This window comes from Vitis vinifera, chromosome 19, assembly GCF_030704535.1.
Source record: "Vitis vinifera cultivar Pinot Noir 40024 chromosome 19, ASM3070453v1".
Classification (NCBI taxonomy): Eukaryota; Viridiplantae; Streptophyta; class Magnoliopsida; order Vitales; family Vitaceae; genus Vitis; species Vitis vinifera.
This window is the reverse complement of record NC_081823.1, coordinates 4,919,776-4,942,412: the sequence shown is the minus strand read 5'-3', so window position 1 is coordinate 4,942,412 and position 22,637 is coordinate 4,919,776. Positions and strand designations below refer to the sequence as shown.

Here is a 22,637-nt window from a genome sequence, read left to right as displayed (position 1 = left end):
AAAATAAAAACAAGAAAAGTAAAGTATGCAACAAAATGAGCTGTCCCAACATGACTTAACACGCCCAAAGGAGTGTCCAACTTTTGCATCTCCATTTCAAAAGTTGATGTTACAATTGGCCCTTGGCAGGTGAAGTCCTTCTCCCGTGGAATTTTCCATGAAATTATTATGGACAGTGAAATTTACCGTAATGGAAAGGCAAGTCCAATCCATCTCAACAGCATCTTTGCCAAGCTACCCTTACATGGTCACATATAATATCTCGATGATACTAGCCTTTTTTAATGGCGTAGCTTATCCGGCAACACCCAACCCAAAACATGGTCTTGTTGATCGTGAAAACTACTCATTGGCATTCAAGTTGAAATTGAATAGAAGCTGTCTTTTTATAACATTTTCGAACCTATCGGTTATTGTAACAGGATATTATACTATCCTAATTTCTCTTAATTATATAAGTGTGTTTTTAATCCATGAGATCTTAAAAGGGACCATCTTCATATTTCTTTTTGTAAAAAATATTATATAAAATATTTTTTAAGATGATACGTTATTCTAATATTAAATTTTTTTATAAAATGATTTATGAGAAAAGTTATAAGGAATATCTCAATAACATTTTCGAATCTTCCGATTGTGTAATAGAAATATTATACAACTTCACATTGAATTGAGATTTTATTTTTAATATTATATATATATATATATATATATATTAAATTTCTCTTAACCATATAAGTGTGTTTTTAATTTATGAGATCTTAAAAAAAATAATATCGAAGAATGCAAATAATCTTCTTTTCTTGGTCTTTACCTCATCTTTTATTAGAAAGTGTCTAAAATTCTTAAATAGTATTGATTATCTTTTATAAAGGATATTGTATAAAACATTCTAAATCATAAAGAGAAGATGTTATGAAATGAAATGGAGAGATTGCCTCTCTATCGTATAGTAAAATTATTCTCTCACATCGGTGGATATATGTATAATTGATTGAATCACGTTAAAACCTCGTAGGTTTTTATGTAAATTATTTACGTTTGTGTCTTTGAACTAACGTAGTTTGTATTGAAGTTTATGTTGACACCGACGTCTTTCGGTTTTTTTCTTTAAGATAGATACTAACATTAGTTTATACCAATTAAGGAACCTTGGACGGGGAAACGTGTAAATTGACTTATACAATAGTTAGATGCTTGGTTTATGCATATAATATACCAATTAAACATATTAAATGACATTTGAGGTTGCCCTCTTTGTAGCATTTGTCAAATTATTATAAACGCCCGCCAATTTGGAGAAGCATTGAAAATCAAGTTTGGAATCATTACCTCTGAGATTACGGTTTGGCCGCCTATTAAAATATACTTTCACTTCTTCTTCTTCTCTGCATCATACGTATTAAACAGTCATTCAACTCAAGGGACTCTCCCAACTCCCACCCAATTTGGAATATATATTCAAAGAAAATTATTGATTGCTTGCAGCTCATTGATTATGACATTATGGTCAACCATCTGAAAACTACATTAGATTTGGAGTAGAAGGAGAATAGGGGATAGGTTACTGCAGAAGGGGTGTCATTCTTCCTTGTGGGGTATCGATGGAGGGCTTTGCAACACTTGTACTTGTCTTCTCCATCTTAAGAGTCTCCATTGCAGTCGATACATTGACTGTAAATCAAATAATTACAGATGGTGAGACCATAACTTCAGCTGGTGGGAGCTTTGAGCTGGGTTTCTTCAGTCCGGATAGTTCCAGGAACCGATACGTGGGGATATGGTACAAGAAAGTGGCTACTAGGACAGTTGTATGGGTTGCCAACAGACAAATCCCACTCACTGCTTCATCCGGAATTTTGAAGGTCACCGACCGGGGAACTCTTGTCATTCTCAATGGTACTAATACCACAATTTGGTCTTCTAATTCATCACGACCAGCACAGAATCCAAATGCTCAGCTTCTGGACTCTGGAAATCTTGTCATGAAAAACGGAAATGATAGTGACTCAGAAAATTTCCTGTGGCAGAGTTTTGATTATCCATGTAATACTCTTCTACCAGGCATGAAATTTGGACGGAACAGAGTGACGGGGCTGGATCGGTACCTGTCATCATGGAAGACCACTGATGACCCCTCTATAGGTAATTTCACATATCGGCTTGATCCTGGTGGATCTCCACAACTACTGGTGAGGAATGGTTCAACTGTGACCTTCCGCTCTGGACCATGGAATGGTCTACGGTTCAGTGGTTTTCCTCAATTAAGGCCAAACTCTGTTTATAGCTATGCTTTCATTTTTAATGACAAGGAGACGTATTATACTTTTGAGCTTGTCAACAGCTCAGTCATTACGAGGCTGGTGTTAAGTCCTGAAGGCTACGCTCAGCGATTCACATGGATTGATCGAACCAGTGATTGGATCCTCTACTCATCCGCACAGACAGATGACTGCGACAGTTATGCATTGTGTGGTGTGTATGGCATCTGTGAGATCAACCGTTCTCCCAAATGTGAGTGTATGAAAGGGTTTGAGCCAAAGTTCCAGAGCAATTGGGACATGGCGGATTGGTCAGATGGATGTGTTCGGAGTACTCCAATGGTTTGTCAGAAGAGTAACGGGTTTTTAAAGTACTCTGGTGTGAAATTGCCCGACACCCGCAACTCCTGGTTTAATGAAAGCATGAACCTTAAGGAATGTGCATCCCTGTGCTTGGGGAACTGCTCTTGCACTGCTTATACAAATTCAGATATCAGAGGAGGAGGAAGTGGATGCTTGCTCTGGTTTGGTGACTTGATTGATATCAGAGAGTACACTGAAAACGGGCAAGATTTCTATATAAGGATGGCTAAATCAGAATTAGGTATGAGTTTATCTGTTCCTTACCTGAGAATTATAAATTCTGTACAAGTATTCAATGACAAATATTGCACATGTGTCTGTCTCTCCTTTGTATCCCTTACTTCTTAACTAATTGGCTTCATTGCTTTACTTTTGAATCAAGATGCTTTTGCAATGACAAATAGCGGTTCCAAAGGGGCGAAGCGGAAGTGGGTCATTGTCAGCACCGTGTCAATTGTGGGAATCATTCTCCTAAGCCTGGTCCTGACCTTGTATGTCCTGAGGAAGAAGAGGCTAAGGAGAAAAGGTAATAACCTATATTCCATGTGCTACTAAAAGTTCCCCTGTGTGGTCCAAGAGAGGGAGCAGGGGAATGACCCGGATCGATTACATAATTGATGAATTGATCTAGTCATGATCATGGGTCAAGTTCAGGTTTTCTTTGTACTTGACTTGCCCCCAAAATTTTGACCCATTATATATTGCTTAATTTTTATTCTTTCCATTCTCTGCTTTGCATGAAAAACTGAACACAATTGTAAAGGAGCAGAAATCAATGAAAGAGAGGAAGATCTAGAGTTACCATTATTTGACTTGGATACAATTTTGAATGCCACTGATAACTTTTCAAACGACAATAAGCTTGGAGAGGGTGGTTTTGGACCCGTCTATAAGGTAAGAATGTGGTCTTTTCATTGATACACTGTTGTGCAATTCTAATATAAGGGCCACAACTTTTTGAAACTCCTTTCTGTGGATTTAAAAGTTTGAACATGCAAATATGATTTTGAAAGTACGGTTTCAGGGTATGTTGCAAGATGGAAAAGAAATAGCTGTGAAAAGGCTGTCAAAAGAATCTAGACAAGGACTTGATGAGTTTAAAAATGAAGTTACACACATATCCAAACTTCAGCACCGAAATCTTGTGAAGCTTCTAGGATGCTGCATTCATGGGGAAGAGAAGATGCTGATCTACGAATACATGCCCAACAAAAGTTTGGATTTCTTCATTTTTGGTTAGTCTCTAAAACCCCAATATAGTTTCAGATTGCTTTAGTGATTTGTCTTTATGTTTTATTTCTCAAGACATCTGCCTTCCTTATATTCGAGATTGATTTTTGACCACATGCTCCAAGATAAGGTACCAACTAGAGAATTCTTGCTTCCATTTTTTTCTAGTCCATTTGAAACCATGGGGATTTTGAACCCCTAACATGAAAAACCACTGCACTTTTCTTTCTCCTCTGACAATTTTTTCTTGTCACTGGAAATGGGCATGGGTCACTCCGTTGAAATATTTGAAATTCATTTGTTTCTATAATTATTTTCAACTTTTCAAGAATTTAATTAGCAGAATGGGTTATCCTGAATGAATTACAAAAATAAATAAATTTGACAGATGGAATGCAAAGCTTGGTATTAGATTGGCCTAAACGCTTTGTCATTATCAATGGTATTGCTCGTGGGCTTCTTTATCTTCATCAAGACTCCAGGCTCAGAATAATCCATAGGGATCTTAAAGCAGACAATGTTTTACTTGATAATGAGATGAACCCAAGAATTTCAGACTTTGGCATGGCTAGAAGTTTTAGAGGAAATGAATCTGAAGCAAGAACAAAACGGGTCGTTGGAACATAGTAAGTACATATGAAAAATGTTGTCAATAGTTTATTTCCCTTGCTTGTAACATCATAATATCTTAATTTAATGGTCTCCTGCAGTGGTTACATGTCTCCAGAATATGCCATCGATGGAGTGTACTCAATAAAATCAGATGTTTTTAGCTTTGGGGTTTTGGTGCTAGAGATTGTAACTGGGAAGAGAAACAGAGGATTTAACCACCCGGATCACGCCCTTAATCTTCTTGGGCATGTAAGTATCAAGTAATATCTCTCTATTTCATTGCAATAAAACTACTGCTGATCATCTTGCTTTGAATGGTATAGGCATGGACACTCTATATGGAAGGTAAGCCTTTGGAACTGATTGATGCATCCATGGGGGACTCCTGTAATCAATCTGAAGTGCTACGTGCTCTCAATGTGGGACTATTATGCGTACAACGTAGTCCAGATGATCGACCAAGCATGTCTTCTGTGGTTCTGATGTTGAGTAGTGAGAGTGCATTACATCAGCCTAAAGAGCCTGGTTTTTTCACTGAAAGAAACATGCTGGAAGGAAGTTCTTCAGCAAGCAAGCATGCAATTTTTTCTGGCAATGAACACACCATTACATTAATAGAGGGTCGATAGAAGGCATTTCGTGTTGATTTTTTTTTTGGGTCTTGGTTCAAGATCTGTGACTGTATAATGATTGTTGAGGACTTGAGGTGGGTTCAGTGATGATAGGTTCATCCAGCCAGGTTATTCAGTCTAGTTAGTCTTTACCTGCCCCACTTGTACATGCAATGAAAGTCAATATTCTGTATTAAAGTTCAATAATAGAAGCTGTATGTCATAAAATTTCCCAGTACACATTTGGATGGATTTATTGTTTTTTCAAATATCCAGTCTTTTGTATGTAGTAATATCCTGAAAATCTTGACTCTGCTCTTGGTTCTTTTTGTTGTTTATAAATTATATTGTTGGCAAATTAATTAGCATAATGAGAAAGGTGAAAAAATACCACACATTACAATGTGAGGGTGCATAGCCTCAGCCTAAAGAGCCTGGTCTTTTCTCTCAAAGCAATATATTGGGGACAAATTCTTACCCTGACATGCAAGGGCCAGTTTCAGCTAATTATGCAGTCTGGTTAGTCTTTGCCTGTTGGGTAGTATTATGAAAGTCATTGATAAGTATTAATTAAAATTTAATAATACAAGCTGTTTGTAGCATTTAAACTTTCCCTGTATGCATTTTTATCTGTCATTTTTATCCTGGAAATCTTGACAAGGAAAGAGAATCACTGCAACAGTCTCTGTTCTTGCATCTTTACTTCACCTTGTAATTCTTCTACAGAAGAGGTGAGATTGGTTATGAAGGAAGTCAATAGGTGCATTCAAGGTATAAGCTAATCCCTTGTCCATTTTAAGAGGTATAGAAAATAAAATTTTAGACATTCAATCCATTGGTAAATGGACCCCTTATTTATGTCCACTGTTACTTTTGTACATGGAGGTTGGTGTTCTCTTAAGTCATACAAATCACACAGATAATCAATTCAAGGGACCACACCGCCTAATAATATAGACTACACATTCAAAGAAAAGAATTGTTTCTAGAGCTATGGCCTACCAATAGGAAACTAGATTGATCGTGATGTTTGAGGGAAACTTTGTCAAATCTTACGGGGAAAAAAAACAGAAAAGACGAGGAGACTTAGAAAACACCTATTGATTGATGCTCTTACAACATTTGTAGTTATCTTCTCCTATGTATTCTCCCTTTTAAGAATCTCCATGGTAGTAGACACCATAATTGTAAATCAACTCATTAGAGACGTGAAAGACTACCACTTTAGCTAGTGGGAGCTTTGAAATAGGTTTCTTCAGTCCAAGTAATTCCAAGAACCGATACTTAGGGATATTATACAAGAAAGCCTCTAATAAGCCTATGGCATGGGTTGCCAATAGAGAAAGTCCACTAAAGCATTCATCAGGAGTTTTAAAGGTCACTCATTTGGGAATTCTTGTTGTTATCAAGTGTACTTATCCAATTCTTTGGAATACTAATTCATCATGTTTTGCACAAGATCCAAAAGCTCAAATTTTGGAATTTGGAAATCTTGTTATGAAAAATGACAATGATTTCGATTAAGCAGTACAAAGCTTGATCGGTTACTAAGGGATTTTTTTAATAGGATTGTGAAGTAGTTTAGGTCACGCCCGTTTCCGTGTTTTCGATTTTTGACAAACTCTCGATTTTTTTGTAGTTGCATTATGAGTTTGTGAGGGAATATTAGAAGTTATTAATATATTTAGTTATTATATTTGGTTACTATATATTTATTTAGTTATTATATATTTATTTATTTAGTTATTATATCTCTTATTTATTTAGTTATTATATTAGATTTTTTTTTTAAAAAAAAAATTTTAGAAGTAAGAGTAAGTTAGTTTTTATTTTCTTTTATTAAATCTATTTAAATTTTAACGGTGTTGCATCTATTTTCAAGAGAATTCATAATGAGAAATCTTAGATTTTCTTTTCTTTTCACTCTTTTTCTCTTTGAATTTTTAAAGTTCCACAAGGCCTTTCAAAATGTGAGTGAATGGAAAGACTACTTCACTGAATCATCAGATGAGTGACAGGTTGTAAAGTAATCCGGTATGAAACTCCCAGACAGGCAGAACTCCTGGTTTAATCAAAGTATGAACCTCAAGGGTGTTGGGTGGGGCTCAAACATCTGCTCTTATACTCCTTATGCTAATTCAGATATAAACAAGTGGATGTTTGACCTGGTCTACTGATTTGATTTTGGTAGATATAGCTGAAAATGGGCAAGAGCTTTATATAAGGATGGCTGCATCAGAATTAGGTGCCTTACATAAGAAAAGTAAATTTGACATAAAACTTCAAGGAGGGAAACAGTTTCTTTTATATAAAGTATATACCTATTATCTGAAGTGTAGCACTGGTCCACATAAAACTTCAACATGTTGTTTTAGCTTTCAATTACAGTTAAATATATTGTATAATGCATGCATGAGCATGCCTCTTGAGTCTAGGCCTGTTAGGATGTTTAGCACAGGAGATAAGATGTTGAGAGTGCAAAACAGAGCAGAACATAGGAGATAACATCACGGCATGAGAGAAATACAACTCACCTCTGTTTGTTCTCTCTCTCTTTTCCTTTATATAGAGAGGATTACAAATTGGTTGGAGACTCCCACTGATTCTATTTTTCATCTAATTCTAAAGCTAACCTCAACTAACTATGGAACTGTTAAAGTTAGCCTCAACTAACTCTGAAACTAATTTTGTTATGGAACATTCTGCCTAATACGCCACCTCAAGTGAAATGGGGACACCTTCACATTGAGCTCAACCTTAAGGACAATGAGCTGGGATACAGACAAGGGCTTTGTTAGAATAGCAGCTACCTGATGTTTTGTAGGTACATACTGAATATCTAACTCTTTCTGCAGCACTTTGTCACATACAAAATGGACATCTACTTCAATGTGTTTGGCGCGTGCATGTGCAACTAGGTTTGCAGCAATGCAAGCTACCCCAATGCTATCACACTAGATTACAGGACATGTAGAACTAGGCACTTGTAGGTCTTTTAGTAAGGCTTGTAACCAGGTCACCTCTGTTGCCGCATGAGCCAATGCTTTGTAGAGTGTTGGATCTTGCAACATCCTTTTGCTTGGGTGAACTCCATGAACAATGCTAGGACCAAGAAAAACATAGAAGCCATTAGTGGACCTTTGATCATTGACACAACTGGCCCAATCAGTATCTGAGAAGCTAGTGAGACTGAATCCAGATGCTGATTGAATGTGCAGGCCATGATCAATATTCCCATGCAAGTATCTAGAACTCATTTACAAGCTTTCCTATACATATCAGTGGGACAATGTAAAAATTGACTTAATTTATTTACAATGTAAGATATTTCTAGTCGAGTGATTGTGACATATTGTAATGTCCCTACAGTGTTGTGATACAACTTCTCATTGAACTTAGGTCCAGTAGAACTAGATAGCCATAGGTCCATAACTGCTAGTGTAGGGCAACTTTTGGCTTGTTCCATGTTACTTCGTTTTAACTTACAAGTCAATTATATACTTGGACCGAGTTAGATAAAGTCCTGTGGAATCCCAAAACACAAAGCTCCCAAGTCCTTTAGTGAAAAGGATCTGTGATGCTCTAATTATGATGTGTGCGAGTTGTTAAGTGATTGAGATCCTTCTTCCCTCTTGGCAATGTATGAGCTATTTGTTGATTGAGAGGATTCTTCCCGGGATGATTCTTTCCTTATATCCATAGCCCTAAGGGATTACAAGAAGTCATTGAAGCTCAACGAGCCTTGGGACTTGTGAGAAAACAAAGTAGTCCCCGGAGAGCATAACCGACTTCCATGCAGGTCTCGCCGACTGTGGTGACTTTGCTCAAAGCTTGATTCCAATATATAAGGTGTAAACAAGTCTGTACACCCATATAAATTTGAGTCAAATGGTAACAAGTCGCGTGGGGAGAATTCCAAATTTAGAGAAAAAAAAGTAATGAGAATCCAAATCACAGTAGCCTGCTGGCGTGTCATTTCGGATGGTTAGTCAGTCCAAAAGTCTTCCTAGCACACCCTGACAAGGCGTGAAAGTTACTCGTCACTAGTTGACGCTTAATCAGAAACTGGACCACCTGAATATCCCCTGTGTTTTTTTTTTTTTTTCAATCCTATCAGTGGCTGTAAGTTGTAACTGACATGTCCTGTAAACTTGGCAAGGAAAGAGAGTTGATACATCTGTTCTTGGTCTTTACTTCAACTTGTAACGCTTCTAAAGAAGAGGTGAGATTGGTCATGCACTGTTGTAATCTGGGATATTCGATCAAAAGGAATAAACTAATCCCTATTCCATTTTAAGAGGTATAGAAAATCAAATTTGGATGCAGGAGAAGATGATGACCAATGGATGGTTAGTCCAATGATGGATGTTCGAAGTCAAACAAATGAAACCACACACCGCTGAATACCAAGAAAGAAATGGAATGAATATATTTATGGAGTTGCGGCTGACCATTGAAGAATGACATTGACTTTGACATATGAAGCAGGTTAGGCCAATTCTTACATAGGGGAAAGGAAACTATAGGGAGACTTGGAAAGCACCTAAAATCTCAGGCATTCTTCATCTAGGAACAACTATGGATTCTCTTACAACAGTCGTATTCATCTTCTCCAATGTATTTTCCCTCTTAAGAATCTCCACTGCAGTAGACACCATAACTGTAAATCAACACATTAGAGATGGAGAGACCATCACTTCAGCGGGTGGGACCTTTGAATTGGGTTTCTTCAGTCCAGGTAATTCTGAGAATCGATACTTGGGGATATGGTACAAGAAAGCGTCTACGAAGCCTGTGGTATGGGTTGCCAACAGAGAGAGTCCACTAACTGATTCATCAGGAGTTTTGAGGGTCACTCATCAGGGAATTCTTGTTGTTGTCAACGGTATTAATAGAATTCTTTGGAATTCTAATTCATCTCGTTCTGCACAGAATCCAAATGCTCAGCTTTTGGAATCTGGAAATCTTGTTATGAAAAATGGCAATGACAGTGACCCAGAAAACTTCCTATGGCAGAGTTTTGATTATCCATGCGATACTCTTCTACCAGGCATGAAGCTTGGAAGAAACACAGTAACAGGCCTGGATTGGTACCTGTCATCATGGAAGAGTGCTGATGACCCTTCTAAAGGTAATTTTACTTATGGGATTGATCCTAGTGGACTTCCACAACTGGTTTTGAGGAATGGTTTAGCTGTAAAGTTTCGTGCTGGACCATGGAATGGTATTCGATTGAGTGGGTTACCTCAATTAACCAAAAACCCTGTTTATACATATGATTATGTTGCTAATGGAAAGGAGATATATATTATTTATTATCTTGTTAAAAGCTCTATTATTATGAGGCTTGTGTTAACTCCTGAAGGTAAAGCACAGAGGTTCACATGGGCAGATGAAAAAAATGAATGGACTCTTTATTCAACTGCACAGAAGGATGACTGTGACAGTTATGCATTATGTGGTGCATATGGAATCTGTAAGATTGACCAATCTCCCAACTGTGAGTGTATGAAAGGATTTAGGCCAAAGTTCCAAAGCAAATGGGACACGGCAGATTGGTCAGATGGATGCGTTCGAAGTACTCCACTGGATTGTCGGAAGGGTGATGGATTTGTAAAGTACTCTGGTGTGAAACTTCCAGACACGCGGAACTCCTGGGTTCATGAAAGCATGAACCTCAAGGAATGTGCATGGATGTGCTTGAGGAACTGCTCTTGCTCTGCTTATGCAAATTCAGATATCAGAGGAGGAGGAAGTGGATGCTTGCTCTGGTTTGATGACTTGATTGACATCAGGGACTTCACTCAAAATGGGCAAGACTTCTATGTAAGGATGCCTGCATCAGAATTAGGTATGAACTTTTCTTTTTCTTACATGAAAAACATAAATCTGATACAAATTTCATGGTGTATTTATTCACCTTCTATACATGCCTCTCGTTTAAAAGCTTTATCTCTTCCTCAAACACTGCTGATGTGAAAAATCTGAAACCAACTACCAAGCACATTATGTTAGGGAATAGCTTATGTATTTTCTGAACACTAGGGTGAAAGCAGAGGTCCACTCAAAAGTTCGAATATTTTTCTTTTAGATTTCAATTATAGTGAGCTAGATGCTATACCAGCCCTCAAATTCTATGGCAATTGTAGTTCCTTGAACTCCTGTTTTTATGTTTGTAAACTACAAATATATTTTGTATTTTGGATCAATGGTTACTGCTCATTGGAATTTATGGTTTTTCTATTTTATTTCCTGGTTTTCCTTCTTAATTTCTTTCCATCTGTGTCAAGAAGCTTCTTCAAGCCTAAATAGCAGCTCCAAGAAGAAGAAAAAGGAGGTCATGGTCGTCTCTATATCAATTACTATATCAATTATAGGAATAGTTCTTTTAAGTCTTATCCTGACCTTGTATGTGCTCAAGAAGAGGAAGAAGCAGCAAAAGAGAAAAGGTATGTAACAAATCATAGTGCTTGTATCACCATATGTATTAGTCAAAAGTACTTCTACACGTTCTCTGATTACGTAATAATAAAAAGGAGTAATGGATTGACCTAGCTTGATTTTATAAATAATAAAATGATCTAGTCTTTGAAATGGGCTAAATTCCAGGTTTGTGAATTCTTTAATCCTTCATTCCATTCTCCATTTTGCAGGATACATGGAACACAATTCAGACGGAGGTGAAAAAATTGAAGGCCAGGAGCATCTAGAGTTACCATTATTTGACTTGGATATATTATTGAATGCCACCAATTACTTTTCTAGTGACAATAAGCTTGGAGAGGGTGGTTTTGGACCTGTCTACAAGGTAAGGGTATATTTTGCTTTTTTGGCAGAAGACAAGTTACAAGTTAATAAAACACTATAGATACGTAGCTAAGCATCTTGAGAAGTAGTTGATGTCCCCAATCCTCATAGTATCTAAATGAAGCAACATGTATCAAGGCCACTATATGCCTTAAAGTCTTGAAGCCAGTGTATTTGTCAACATTTTTGTGTCTCTAGTTTCTTTAGGGCTCCACATATTAAATATCGACAAGTTTCCTTTAACATGGAAAGCTTTCAGAATAAAAAGAATGTGATATTTTCAGGGAATATTGCAAGGGGGACAAGAAATAGCAGTGAAGATGTTGTCAAAAACTTCTAGACAAGGAATAAAAGAGTTCAAAAATGAAGTTGAATCCATTACAAAACTTCAGCATCGAAATCTTGTAAAGCTTCTTGGATGCTGCATCTATGGTAGAGAAAGGATGTTGATCTATGAATACATGCCCAACAAAAGCTTGGACTTGTTCATTTTTGGTTTGGCTCTCTAAAACCATTATATAGTTTGTTTGTCTAGTCAAGTGACTTCTCTTTTCTTTCTCCTCTCCTATGCATGCTGAGGAAATTCTTTATTTACAATGCATTTAACTAATTTGAAAGAAAAATTATTGGGAACTAGATAAAGCATAGATGCATTAATCTAGAAAATCTTTCTTACTTCTATTTTCTCTAACATTTTGGCTCTTATATAAAAAGTTAGGAGTTTGGAACCCTACCATTAAGATTCATTATCTATTTTTGCCTTCTTGATAGTGTTCCTTAATAATTGAGAATGAGTTTCAATTATACTCACTTTTGTTTTTATATGTCATTGCTATGAACAACTCTCATGGAATTTGAAATTATTTGTTTCTTGAAATATTTTCCATTTATTTCAATAATCTAAGTAGTAGAATGGGTAAACTTGAATGGTAAAAATTGGACAGATCAAATGCGAAGCGGGACACTAGATTGGCTTAAGCGCTTCCTCATTATCAATGGGATCGCTCGAGGCCTTCTTTATCTTCATCAAGATTCCAGACTCAGGATAATCCATAGAGATCTCAAAGCAGAAAACATTTTACTAGACAATGAAATGAGCCCCAAAATTTCAGACTTTGGAATAGCAAGAAGTTTTGGAGGAAATGAAACTGAAGCAAACACAACAAGAGTGGCTGGAACATTGTAAGTATATTTAGTGATATATATAGAGTCTTTATCTCCATTGCTTGTGAATTTAACCCCTTCTTCAATGGTTTCCTATAGAGGTTATATGTCTCCAGAGTATGCAAGTGAAGGATTGTATTCTACAAAATCCGATGTTTTTAGCTTTGGTGTTTTGGTACTAGAGATTGTAAGTGGGAAGAGAAATAGAGGATTTAACCACCCAGACCACGACCTTAATCTTCTTGGGCATGTAAGTATTAAGTAATATTTCCTTATTTCAATATATAAAAGTAGTGCTGATCCTTCTTTAAACTATCTAGGCATGGACACTCTTTATAGAAGATCGGTCTTCCGAATTTATTGATGCATCAATGGGGAACATTTGCAATCTATCTGAAGTGCTGCGTTCAATCAATTTGGGTCTATTATGTGTGCAACGTTTCCCAGAGGATCGACCAAGCATGCATTATGTGGTTCTGATGTTGGGTGGTGAGGGTGCACTACCTCAGCCTAAAGAGCCTTGTTTCTTCACTGATAAGAATATGATGGAAGCAAATTCTTCCTCTGGTACTCAACCTACCATCACACTGTTGGAAGCTCGATAGAAGATGCTTCATGTTGAGGTTTTGTTGTCTTTAGACCTGTGACTTCAACTACTTTTGGCAACTTTTCTCAACCACACTACTTAGTTTCCAACAAAAGACTCATTTAAGATGTTATCAGGTGATTGGTTTTTGCTGCTGCTTTTTGTATGGATGATAATAGTTATTCGTAGCATATAAGTTCAATAATAGAAGTTGACCATATAATGAAAACTATTCTTTTCAAAAATACTAATTACTTACGCGTTGTAGGGGAAACCTTGACTCTGTTTTTGGTCTTCGGCTGATCTTTCATTTCTTCTAAGAAGGGTTTTTGTTTCTCTCTTGAATGATTTAATTAGATTACTATTTTAATATGTCAGAATCAAGTAAAGTAATAAAAAAAGGAGGAAATTTATGACCTTTTTAACATTTTAGCATCAAGAACAAGAGGTTATGTATATAAACAATTCACATAAATCACAGTGAAACCAGAAACAATAACTAATGTGCTTAATTATTTTGTGGGGCTGACATGTGAGATTTACATAGATTCTTGCTGCAAATTGGGATTGATTTTTATTTATTTATTTGAAGGCCATATATGCCACTTAGTGCTAGAATACACATCCAGGAAAAATGATCGATTGATCATGGCCAACCAACCAAATTGTCTTGTTCTATGTTAGTCAACAGTAAATCAACTCCTTGTAGATAGTGAGGTAATCACTGGAGCTGTTGTCAGCTTTAAACCGGGGTTTTTCAGCCCAGGCAATTCCACAAATTCAGACTTAGGGATATGATACAGGAAAGTGTCTATGGAGACTGGTATAATTCCCTCTCAGCTAATTCAACGGCAATTTTAAAGGTCATGGACCAGGGAACTCTATCCATTCCTGGTGATAACCAAAAATAGGTATGTACTAAGTACTCCTTGAGGAACACAGCCCATTTCAACCTTACATTAAGAGAAGAGACATTCCTTAGGTACCATCCACCTCCACGAACCTCCACCTGATCACTGGGATGTCCGCACTGACAAAACCTGTGCCTCCTGATATGGAATCTAGTAAAAAGGTTGCAAGCACCACCATGACTGACTCAGAAAGTCAACGAACACTACTATATAAAAGGCGAGCCAACCCTTTGTAACGATAACGATGAAATATCATTCCAATAAGAAAAATAGCTTCCAATTCCCAAGTGCAATCCATTAATGAAGAAGGTCCAAATGTTGAGCTTTTGAAATTTGAAAATCTTGTCATGAAAATTGGAGATGATAGTGATCCAGAGAACTTCCCTTGGCAGAGTTTTGATTATCCCTGCAATACTCTTCTACAAGGCATGAAATTTGGAAGAAACACAGTGACAGGTCTGGATTGGTTCCTATCCTCATGAAAGAGCACGGATGACCCAATTAAAGGTGATTTCATATATTGGCTTGATCTTAATGGCTTTCCACAACTAATTCTGAGGAATCGCTAAGGTATGACATTTTGCTCTAACAGTGGAATGATGCTCAATTTATTGGGTTTCCTCAATTAACACCAAACCCAGTTTACACACATGCTTCTGTTTTTGATGAAAAGGAGATGTGCCTACATATGAGCTTGTTAATAGCTCAGTTTTCATGAGGCCTTTTAAAATGTGAGTGTGTGGAAGGACTACTCCACTAGATCATCAGATGAGTGACAGGTTGTAGAGTAATCTGATATGAAATTCACCTCAAGGGGGTTGGGTGGGGCTCAAGCATCTGCTCTTATACTGCTTATGCAAATTCAGAGATTAACAAGGAAGTGGATGCTTGGCCTGGTTCAGTGATTTGATTTGGTAGATATATCTGAAAATGGACAACAGCTATATATAAGGATGGCTGAATCAGAATTAGGTTCCTTACATAAGAAAAGTAAATTTGACACAAAACTTCAAAGAGGAAAAGAGTTTCTTATATATAAAGCACCTATTATCTGAAGTGTAGCTCTGGTCCACATAAAGCTTCAACATTTTGTTGTTTTAGCTTTCAGTTAGAGTTAAAGATGTTGCAGAATGAATGCATGAACATGCCTCTTGAATCTGGGCCTGTTAGGATGTTTTTCACAGGAGATAATATGTTGAGACTGAAAAACAGAGCAGAACATGGGAGATAAAATCACGGCATGGGAGAAATACAACAGACCTCTGTTTCTTGTTTCTCTCTTTTCCTTTCTATAGGGAAGATTACAAATTGGTTGGAGACTCTAACCGATTCTTTCTTTTACCTAATTCGAAAGCTAACCCCCACCAACTGTGGAACTGTTAAAGCTAACCTCAATTAACTCCGAAACTTATATTGTTCTGAAACATTCTGTCAACATGCTACCTCAAGTGAAATGGGGACACCATCACGTTGAGCTTGACCTTAAGGATGTTGAACAGGGATAAGGGCTTTGTTAGTATGTCAGCTACCTGATCTTTTGTAGGTACATACCGAATGTCTAATTCTTTCTGCAGCACTTTGTCACGTACAAAATGGACATCTGCTTCCATTTGTTTGGTGCGAGCATGTGCAACTAGTTTTGCAGTAATGCAAGCTACCCTATTGTTATCACACCAGATTACGGGACACGAAGAACTAGGGAATTGTAGCTCTTTTAGTAAGCTTGTAACCAGGTCACCTCTGCTGCCGCGTGAGCCAATGCTTTGTATCAAGACTCAGTGTTGGACCTTGCAGCGACCTTTTGCTCACGTGAACTCCATGAGACAATTTTAGGACCAAGAGATGGACCACACAACTGATCCAATCAACATCTGAGAAGCTAGTGAGACTGAATCCAGAAGCTGATTGAATGTGCAGGCCATGATCAATACTCCCATGCAAGTATCTCAAAACTCATTTACAAGCTTTTCCGTAATATATGAGTGGGACAAATCACTACAACAAGTCATCGATGCTCAGGGAGCCTCGGGACTCGTGAGACAACAAAGTAGTCCCCTTCTCAATTTTTATACCCCTTTTTGATTTTTATGCTCGGAGAAGCATATTCAACTTCCACACAGGTCTGGCCGACTGCGATGACTTCGCTCAAAGGTTGATTTCAATATCAAAGGTGTAGACAAGTCTATACACCCATATAAATGTGAGTCTAATGAGCCGCGTGGGGATCGTTCCAAAGTTGGTAAAGAACGAGACACTAGAGAATCCAAAAAGCCTGCGGGCGTGTCATTTGGGCCAGTCAGTCGGGCCCAAATTAGAAACTGGACTACATGAATATTCTCTGCATATGAGTTGTGACTGATCTGTCCTGTAAACTATGACAAGGAAAGAGAGTTGCTCCAGCGGACATTCTGTTATTGGTCTTTACTTCAACTTGTAATGCGCTTCAAACGAAGAGGTGAGATTGGTCATACATTGTTGTATAAACTACTCTCTAGTCCATTTTAAGAGGTATAGAAAATTAAAAATTTGGTCAAACAAATCATTCATATATTTAACTCAAGAGACAGCACCGAATACCAATAAAAAAAAATGGAAGGAAATGATTTCCGGAGCTATGAATGACCAATGGAAAGTTACATTGACTTTGCTGTATGAAGCAGCCTATGCCAAATCTTACAGGGAAAGAAAAATATAAGAAGACTTGGAAAGCACCTAAAAGCGCAGGCATTCTTTATCTAGGAACAACTATGAATGCTCTTACAACAGTTGTATTTGTCTTCTCCAATGTATTCTCCCTCTTAAGATTTTCCATTGCAGTTGACACCATAACTGTAAATCAACCCATTAGAGATGGTGAGACCATCATTTCAGCGGATGGGAGCTTTGAACTGGGTTTCTTCAGTCCAGGTAATTCCAAGAATCGATACTTGGGGATATGGTACAAGAAAATGGCTACTGGGACGGTAGTATGGGTTGGCAATAGGGAAAATCCATTAACTGATTCATCAGGAGTTTTAAAGGTCACTCAGCAGGGAATTCTTGTTGTGGTCAACGGTACTAATGGAATTCTTTGGAATACTACTTCATCACGTTCTGCACAGGATCCAAAAGCTCAGCTTTTGGAGTCTGGAAATCTTGTTATGAGAAATGGTAATGATGGTGATCCAGAAAACTTCCTATGGCAGAGTTTTGATTACCCATGCGATACTCTTCTACCGGGCATGAAGCTCGGAAGGAATAGAGTAACAGGCCTGGATCGGTACCTGTCATCGTGGAAGAGTGCTGATGACCCTTCTAAAGGTAATTTTACTTATGGGATTGATCTAAGTGGGTTTCCACAACTATTTTTGTGGAATGGTTTAGCTGTAAAGTTTCGTGGTGGACCATGGAATGGTGTTCGATATAGTGGAATACCTCAATTAACAAACAACTCAGTTTATACATTTGTTTTTGTTTCTAATGAAAAGGAGATATATATTATTTATTCTCTTGTTAACAGCTCTGTTATTATGAGGCTTGTGTTAACTCCTGATGGTTATTCACGAAGGTTCACATGGACTGATAAAAAATATGACTGGACTCTTTACTCAACTGCACAGAGGGATGACTGTGACAATTATGCAATATGTGGAGCATATGGAATCTGCAAGATTGACCAATCTCCAAAATGTGAGTGTATGAAAGGATTTAGGCCAAAGTTCCAAAGCAATTGGGACATGGCAGATTGGTCAAAGGGATGTGTTCGAAGCAATCCACTGGATTGTCAGAAGGGTGATGGATTTGTAAAGTACTCTGGTGTGAAACTTCCAGACACGCAGAATTCCTGGTTTAATGAAAGCATGAACCTTAAGGAATGTGCTTTTCTCTGCTCAAGGAACTGCTCTTGCACTGCTTATGCAAATTCAGATATCAGAGGAGGAGGAAGTGGATGCTTGCTCTGGTTTGGTGACTTGATTGACATCAGAGACTTCACTCAAAATGGGCAAGAGTTTTATGTAAGGATGGCTGCATCAGAATTAGGTATGAACTTTTCTTTTTCTTACTTGAGAAACATAAATCTGATGCAAATTTCATGGTATATTTATTCAAAGGTTTTTAATCAGTTGTTCACCTTGCATACATGCCTCTAGTTTTATCCCTTGATTTTGTGACTCAAAGCTTTTTGTTGCTGATGTGAAAAATCTGAGACTAACTACCATGAACATTATTTCATGGAATAGCATACTTATTTTTCTGAAGACTAGAGTGTAAAGCAGAGGTCTACTCAAAAGTTAGAATATTTTTCTTTTAGATTTCAATTATAGTAAGCTAGATGCTATAACACACCAATACACCAACTGATTTGTGCCTTGAAATCCTATGGCAACCGCAGTTCCTTGAACTCTGCTTTCATGGTTGTAAATTACAAATATATTTTGGATCAATAGTTACTACTCATAGGAATTTATGGTTTGTCTATTTTATTTCCTGGCTTACTTGCTTAATTTCTTTCCATTTGTGTCAAGATACTTTTTCAAGCCTAAATAGCAGCTCCGAGAAGAAGAAAAATCAGGTCATTGTCATCTCTATATCAATTACAGGAATAGTTCTTTTAAGCCTGGTTCTGACCCTGTATGTGTTGAAGAAGAGGAAGAGGCAGCTAAAGAGAAGAGGCAAGTAACAAATCATAGTGCTTGTATCACTAGGTTCATTAGTTAGAAGTACTTCCACATGTTGTTTGATTATGTATTACTCAAAAAAAAGGAGAAAGGGATTAACTTGGCTTGATTTGATAAATGATGAAATGATCTAGGCTTGGAGATGGGTCAAGTTCATGATTTCTGTATAGAGGATTTATGCATTCTTTAATCTTTCATTCCATTCTCCATTTTGTAGGATACATGGAACACGGTTCAGAAGGAGATGAAACTAATGAAGGCCGGAAGCATCCAGAGCTACAATTATTTGACTTGGATACATTATTGAATGCCACCACTAACTTTTCTAGTGACAATAAGCTTGGAGAGGGTGGTTTTGGACTTGTCTACAAGGTAAGTGTATACCCTACAACAATTTACTCCTCATTTTGAATATTGACAAGTTTAATTTAATATGCAAAGCTTTCACAAGAAAAAGAATGTAATATTTTCAGGGAATATTGCAAGAGGGACAAGAAATAGCAGTGAAGATGATGTCAAAAACTTCTAGACAAGGATTAGAAGAGTTCAAAAATGAAGTTGAATCCATTGCAAAACTTCAACATCGAAATCTTGTAAAGCTTTTTGGATGCTGCATTCATGGCAGAGAAAGGATGTTGATCTACGAATACTTGCCCAACAAAAGCTTAGACTTGTTTATTTTTGGTTTGGCTCTCTAAAACCACTCTTTAGTTTCTTTGTCTATTTGATTGACTCTCTCTCTCTCTCTCTCTCTCTTTTCCTATGCATATGCTAGGAAAATTCTTTATTTACAATGGATTTGACCAATCCTCAAGAAAAATTGTTGGAAACAAGATAAATAGTAGATTCATTTCTTTAGAAAATCTTTCTTCTATTTTTTCTAATCTTTTGGCTCTTGTATTAAAAAACTAGGGGTTTTGATCCCTAACATTAAAATCTATTATCCATTTGTGTGCCCTTGATAGTGTTCTTTAATCATTGAGAATGACTTTCAATCATACTCGCTTATGTTTTTACATGTCATTGCTTTGAAGAACTCTCATTGAATTTGAAATCATTTATTTCTTGAAACATTTTCCATTTATATTCAACAATCCAAGTAGAACAGGTTAACTTGAATGATAAAAAAATGGACAGGTCAAATGCAAAGTGTGGTACTAGATTGGCCTAAGCGCTTCCTCATCATCAATGGGATTGCTCGAGGCCTTCTCTATCTTCATCAAGATTCCAGACTTAGGATAATCCATAGAGATCTCAAAGCAGAAAACATTTTACTAGATAATGAAATGAACCCCAAAATTTCAGACTTTGGAATAGCAAGAAGTTTTGACGGAAATGAAACTGAAGCAAACACAACAACAGTAGCTAGAACAGTGTAAGAAGTATATCTAGTGATGTGTATATTCTCTTATCTTCATTAGTTGTGAATTTAATCCCTTCTTCAACGGTTTTCTGCAGAGGTTATATGTCTCCAGAGTATGCAAGTGAAGGATTGTATTCCACAAAATCCGATGTTTTTAGTTTTGGTGTTTTAGTGTTAGAGATTGTAAGTGGGAAGAGAAACAGAGGATTTAACCACCCAAACGGCAACATTAATCTCCTTGGGCATGTAAGTATTAGGTAATATTTCCTTATTTCAATATATAAAAGAAGTGCTAATCCTCTTTTCAATTGTTTAGGCATGGACACTCTATATAGAAGATAGGTCTTTAGAATTTCTTGATGCATCAATGGGGAACACCTGCAATCTATCTGAAGTTATACGCACAATCAATTTGGGCCTATTATGCGTGCAACGTTTCCCAGATGATCGACCAAGCATGCATTCTGTGGTTCTGATGTTGGGTGGTGAGGGTGCATTACCTCAACCTAAAGAGCCTTGCTTCTTCACTGATAGAAATATGATAGAAGCAAATTTTTCCTCTGGTACTCAATCTACCATCACATTGTTGGAATCTCGATAGATGAAGCTTCATCAATTGGAGTTTTGTTATCTTTAGACATGTGGCCATATAAGCTTAGGTTTCATGCTTAAATTACTTTTGGTAACTTCTCCTCTAACCTTGATTCATCTAAGATGTTATCAGGTGATCAATATTTTTTTACTGCTTTTTGTATGGATGATGATAGTTATTCATAGTACATAAGTTCAATAATAGAAGTTGACCCTATAATAAAAGCTATTCTTTTCAAAAATGCTTATTACTAGCACCTTTTAGGGAAATCTTGACTTTGTTTTTGGACTTTTCGTGATATTTCATTGCTTCTAAAAAAGGGTTTTAGTTTCTCTTTCAAATAATTTAATGAGATTACCATCATAACATGTTAGAATCAAGTAAAAAAAAGAAGAAAAATATGACCACAAACAATAACTAATGTGCTAAATTAATTTGTGGGGCTGACATGTGATATTTAAGTAGATTCTAGCTATAAATTGGGATTGATTTTGTTATTTATTTGAAGGGAATACATGCCACCTAATGCTAGAATATGTATCCAGGGAAAATGATTGATTGATCATGGTCCACCAACCAAAATTGTCTTGTTCTATTAAGTCAACAGTAAATCAGCCCTTTATAGATGGTGAGATAATCATTGGAGGAGGTGGCAACTTTAAACTGGGGTTTTTCAGCCCAGATAAATTCATTCCACAAATTCAGACTTGGGGATATGACACAGGAAAGTATCTATGGAGACTGGTACAATTCCCACTCAGACAATTTATCGGGAATTTGAAGGTCATGGACCAGGGAACTCTTTCCATTTCCCAAGTGTTGCTAATAGCATAATCCATTCTGCAGAAAGTCCAAATGCTCAGCTTTTGGAATTTAAAAATCTTGTAATTAAAATTGGAAATGATAGTGATCCAGAGAACTTCCCATGGCAGAGTTTTGATTGTCCATGCAATACTCTTCTACAAGGCATGAAATTTGGAAGAAACATAGTGACAGGTCTGGATGGGTTCCCTATCATATGGAAGAGCACGGATGTCGACCCTATTAAAGGTGATTTCACATATTGGGTTGATCCTAATGGCTTTCCACAACTAATTCTGAGGAATCGCTCAGCTATGACATTTTGCTCTTGACAATGAAATGGTGTTCAATTTAGAGGGTTTCCTCAATTAACACCAAACCCAGTCTATACATATGCTTCTTTTTTTGAAGAAATGGAGATGCATCTACTTATGAACTTGTTAATAGCTCAGTCATCATGAAGCCTTTCAAAATATGAGTGTATGGAAGGACTACTCCACTGGATCATCAGATGAGTGACAGGTTGTAAAGTGATCTGGTATGAAACTCCCGGACAGGCAGCCTGGTTTAATCAAAGTATGAGCATTTTCGTAATTTTTCTTGTATCCTCGGGAAGTTTAAATGAAGGCTAAGACAGTGTTTGTTTTTTTACTTAATTTTAAATAGAACTTTAATGCT

The 22,637-nt window shown here is 36.9% G+C and overlaps 2 protein-coding genes across 5 annotated transcripts in view; both read left to right on the top strand.

The window, feature by feature from the left end:
• The first annotated feature begins 1,562 nt into the window (after positions 1 to 1,562).
• LOC100262430 (uncharacterized) lies at positions 1,563 to 13,879 on the top strand. Its single transcript, XM_019217017.2, has 14 exons — positions 1,563 to 2,865; positions 3,007 to 3,150; positions 3,388 to 3,518; positions 3,649 to 3,859; positions 4,243 to 4,480; positions 4,565 to 4,715; positions 4,790 to 5,092; positions 9,587 to 10,928; positions 11,368 to 11,526; positions 11,731 to 11,885; positions 12,169 to 12,379; positions 12,829 to 13,066; positions 13,148 to 13,298; positions 13,369 to 13,879. Exons 1-14 carry the CDS (start codon positions 1,605 to 1,607, stop codon positions 13,651 to 13,653), a joined length of 4,980 nt encoding a protein of 1,659 aa, XP_019072562.1. The 5' UTR covers positions 1,563 to 1,604; the 3' UTR covers positions 13,654 to 13,879.
• A 3,398-nt stretch (positions 13,880 to 17,277) lies between these two features.
• The window catches only part of LOC100247061 (G-type lectin S-receptor-like serine/threonine-protein kinase At4g27290), a 32,963-nt gene continuing 27,603 nt past the window's right edge, over positions 17,278 to 22,637 (top strand). For all 4 annotated transcript variants that reach the window (XR_009465252.1, XM_010645998.3, XM_059735329.1 and 1 more), the window contains exon 1: positions 17,278 to 18,565. Coding sequence is in view for 3 of the 4 variants with exons in the window: in XM_010645998.3 (XP_010644300.1) it covers positions 17,293 to 18,565 (1,273 nt within the window). In the remaining variant the exon portion in view is untranslated. The remainder of the gene's footprint in view (positions 18,566 to 22,637) is intronic.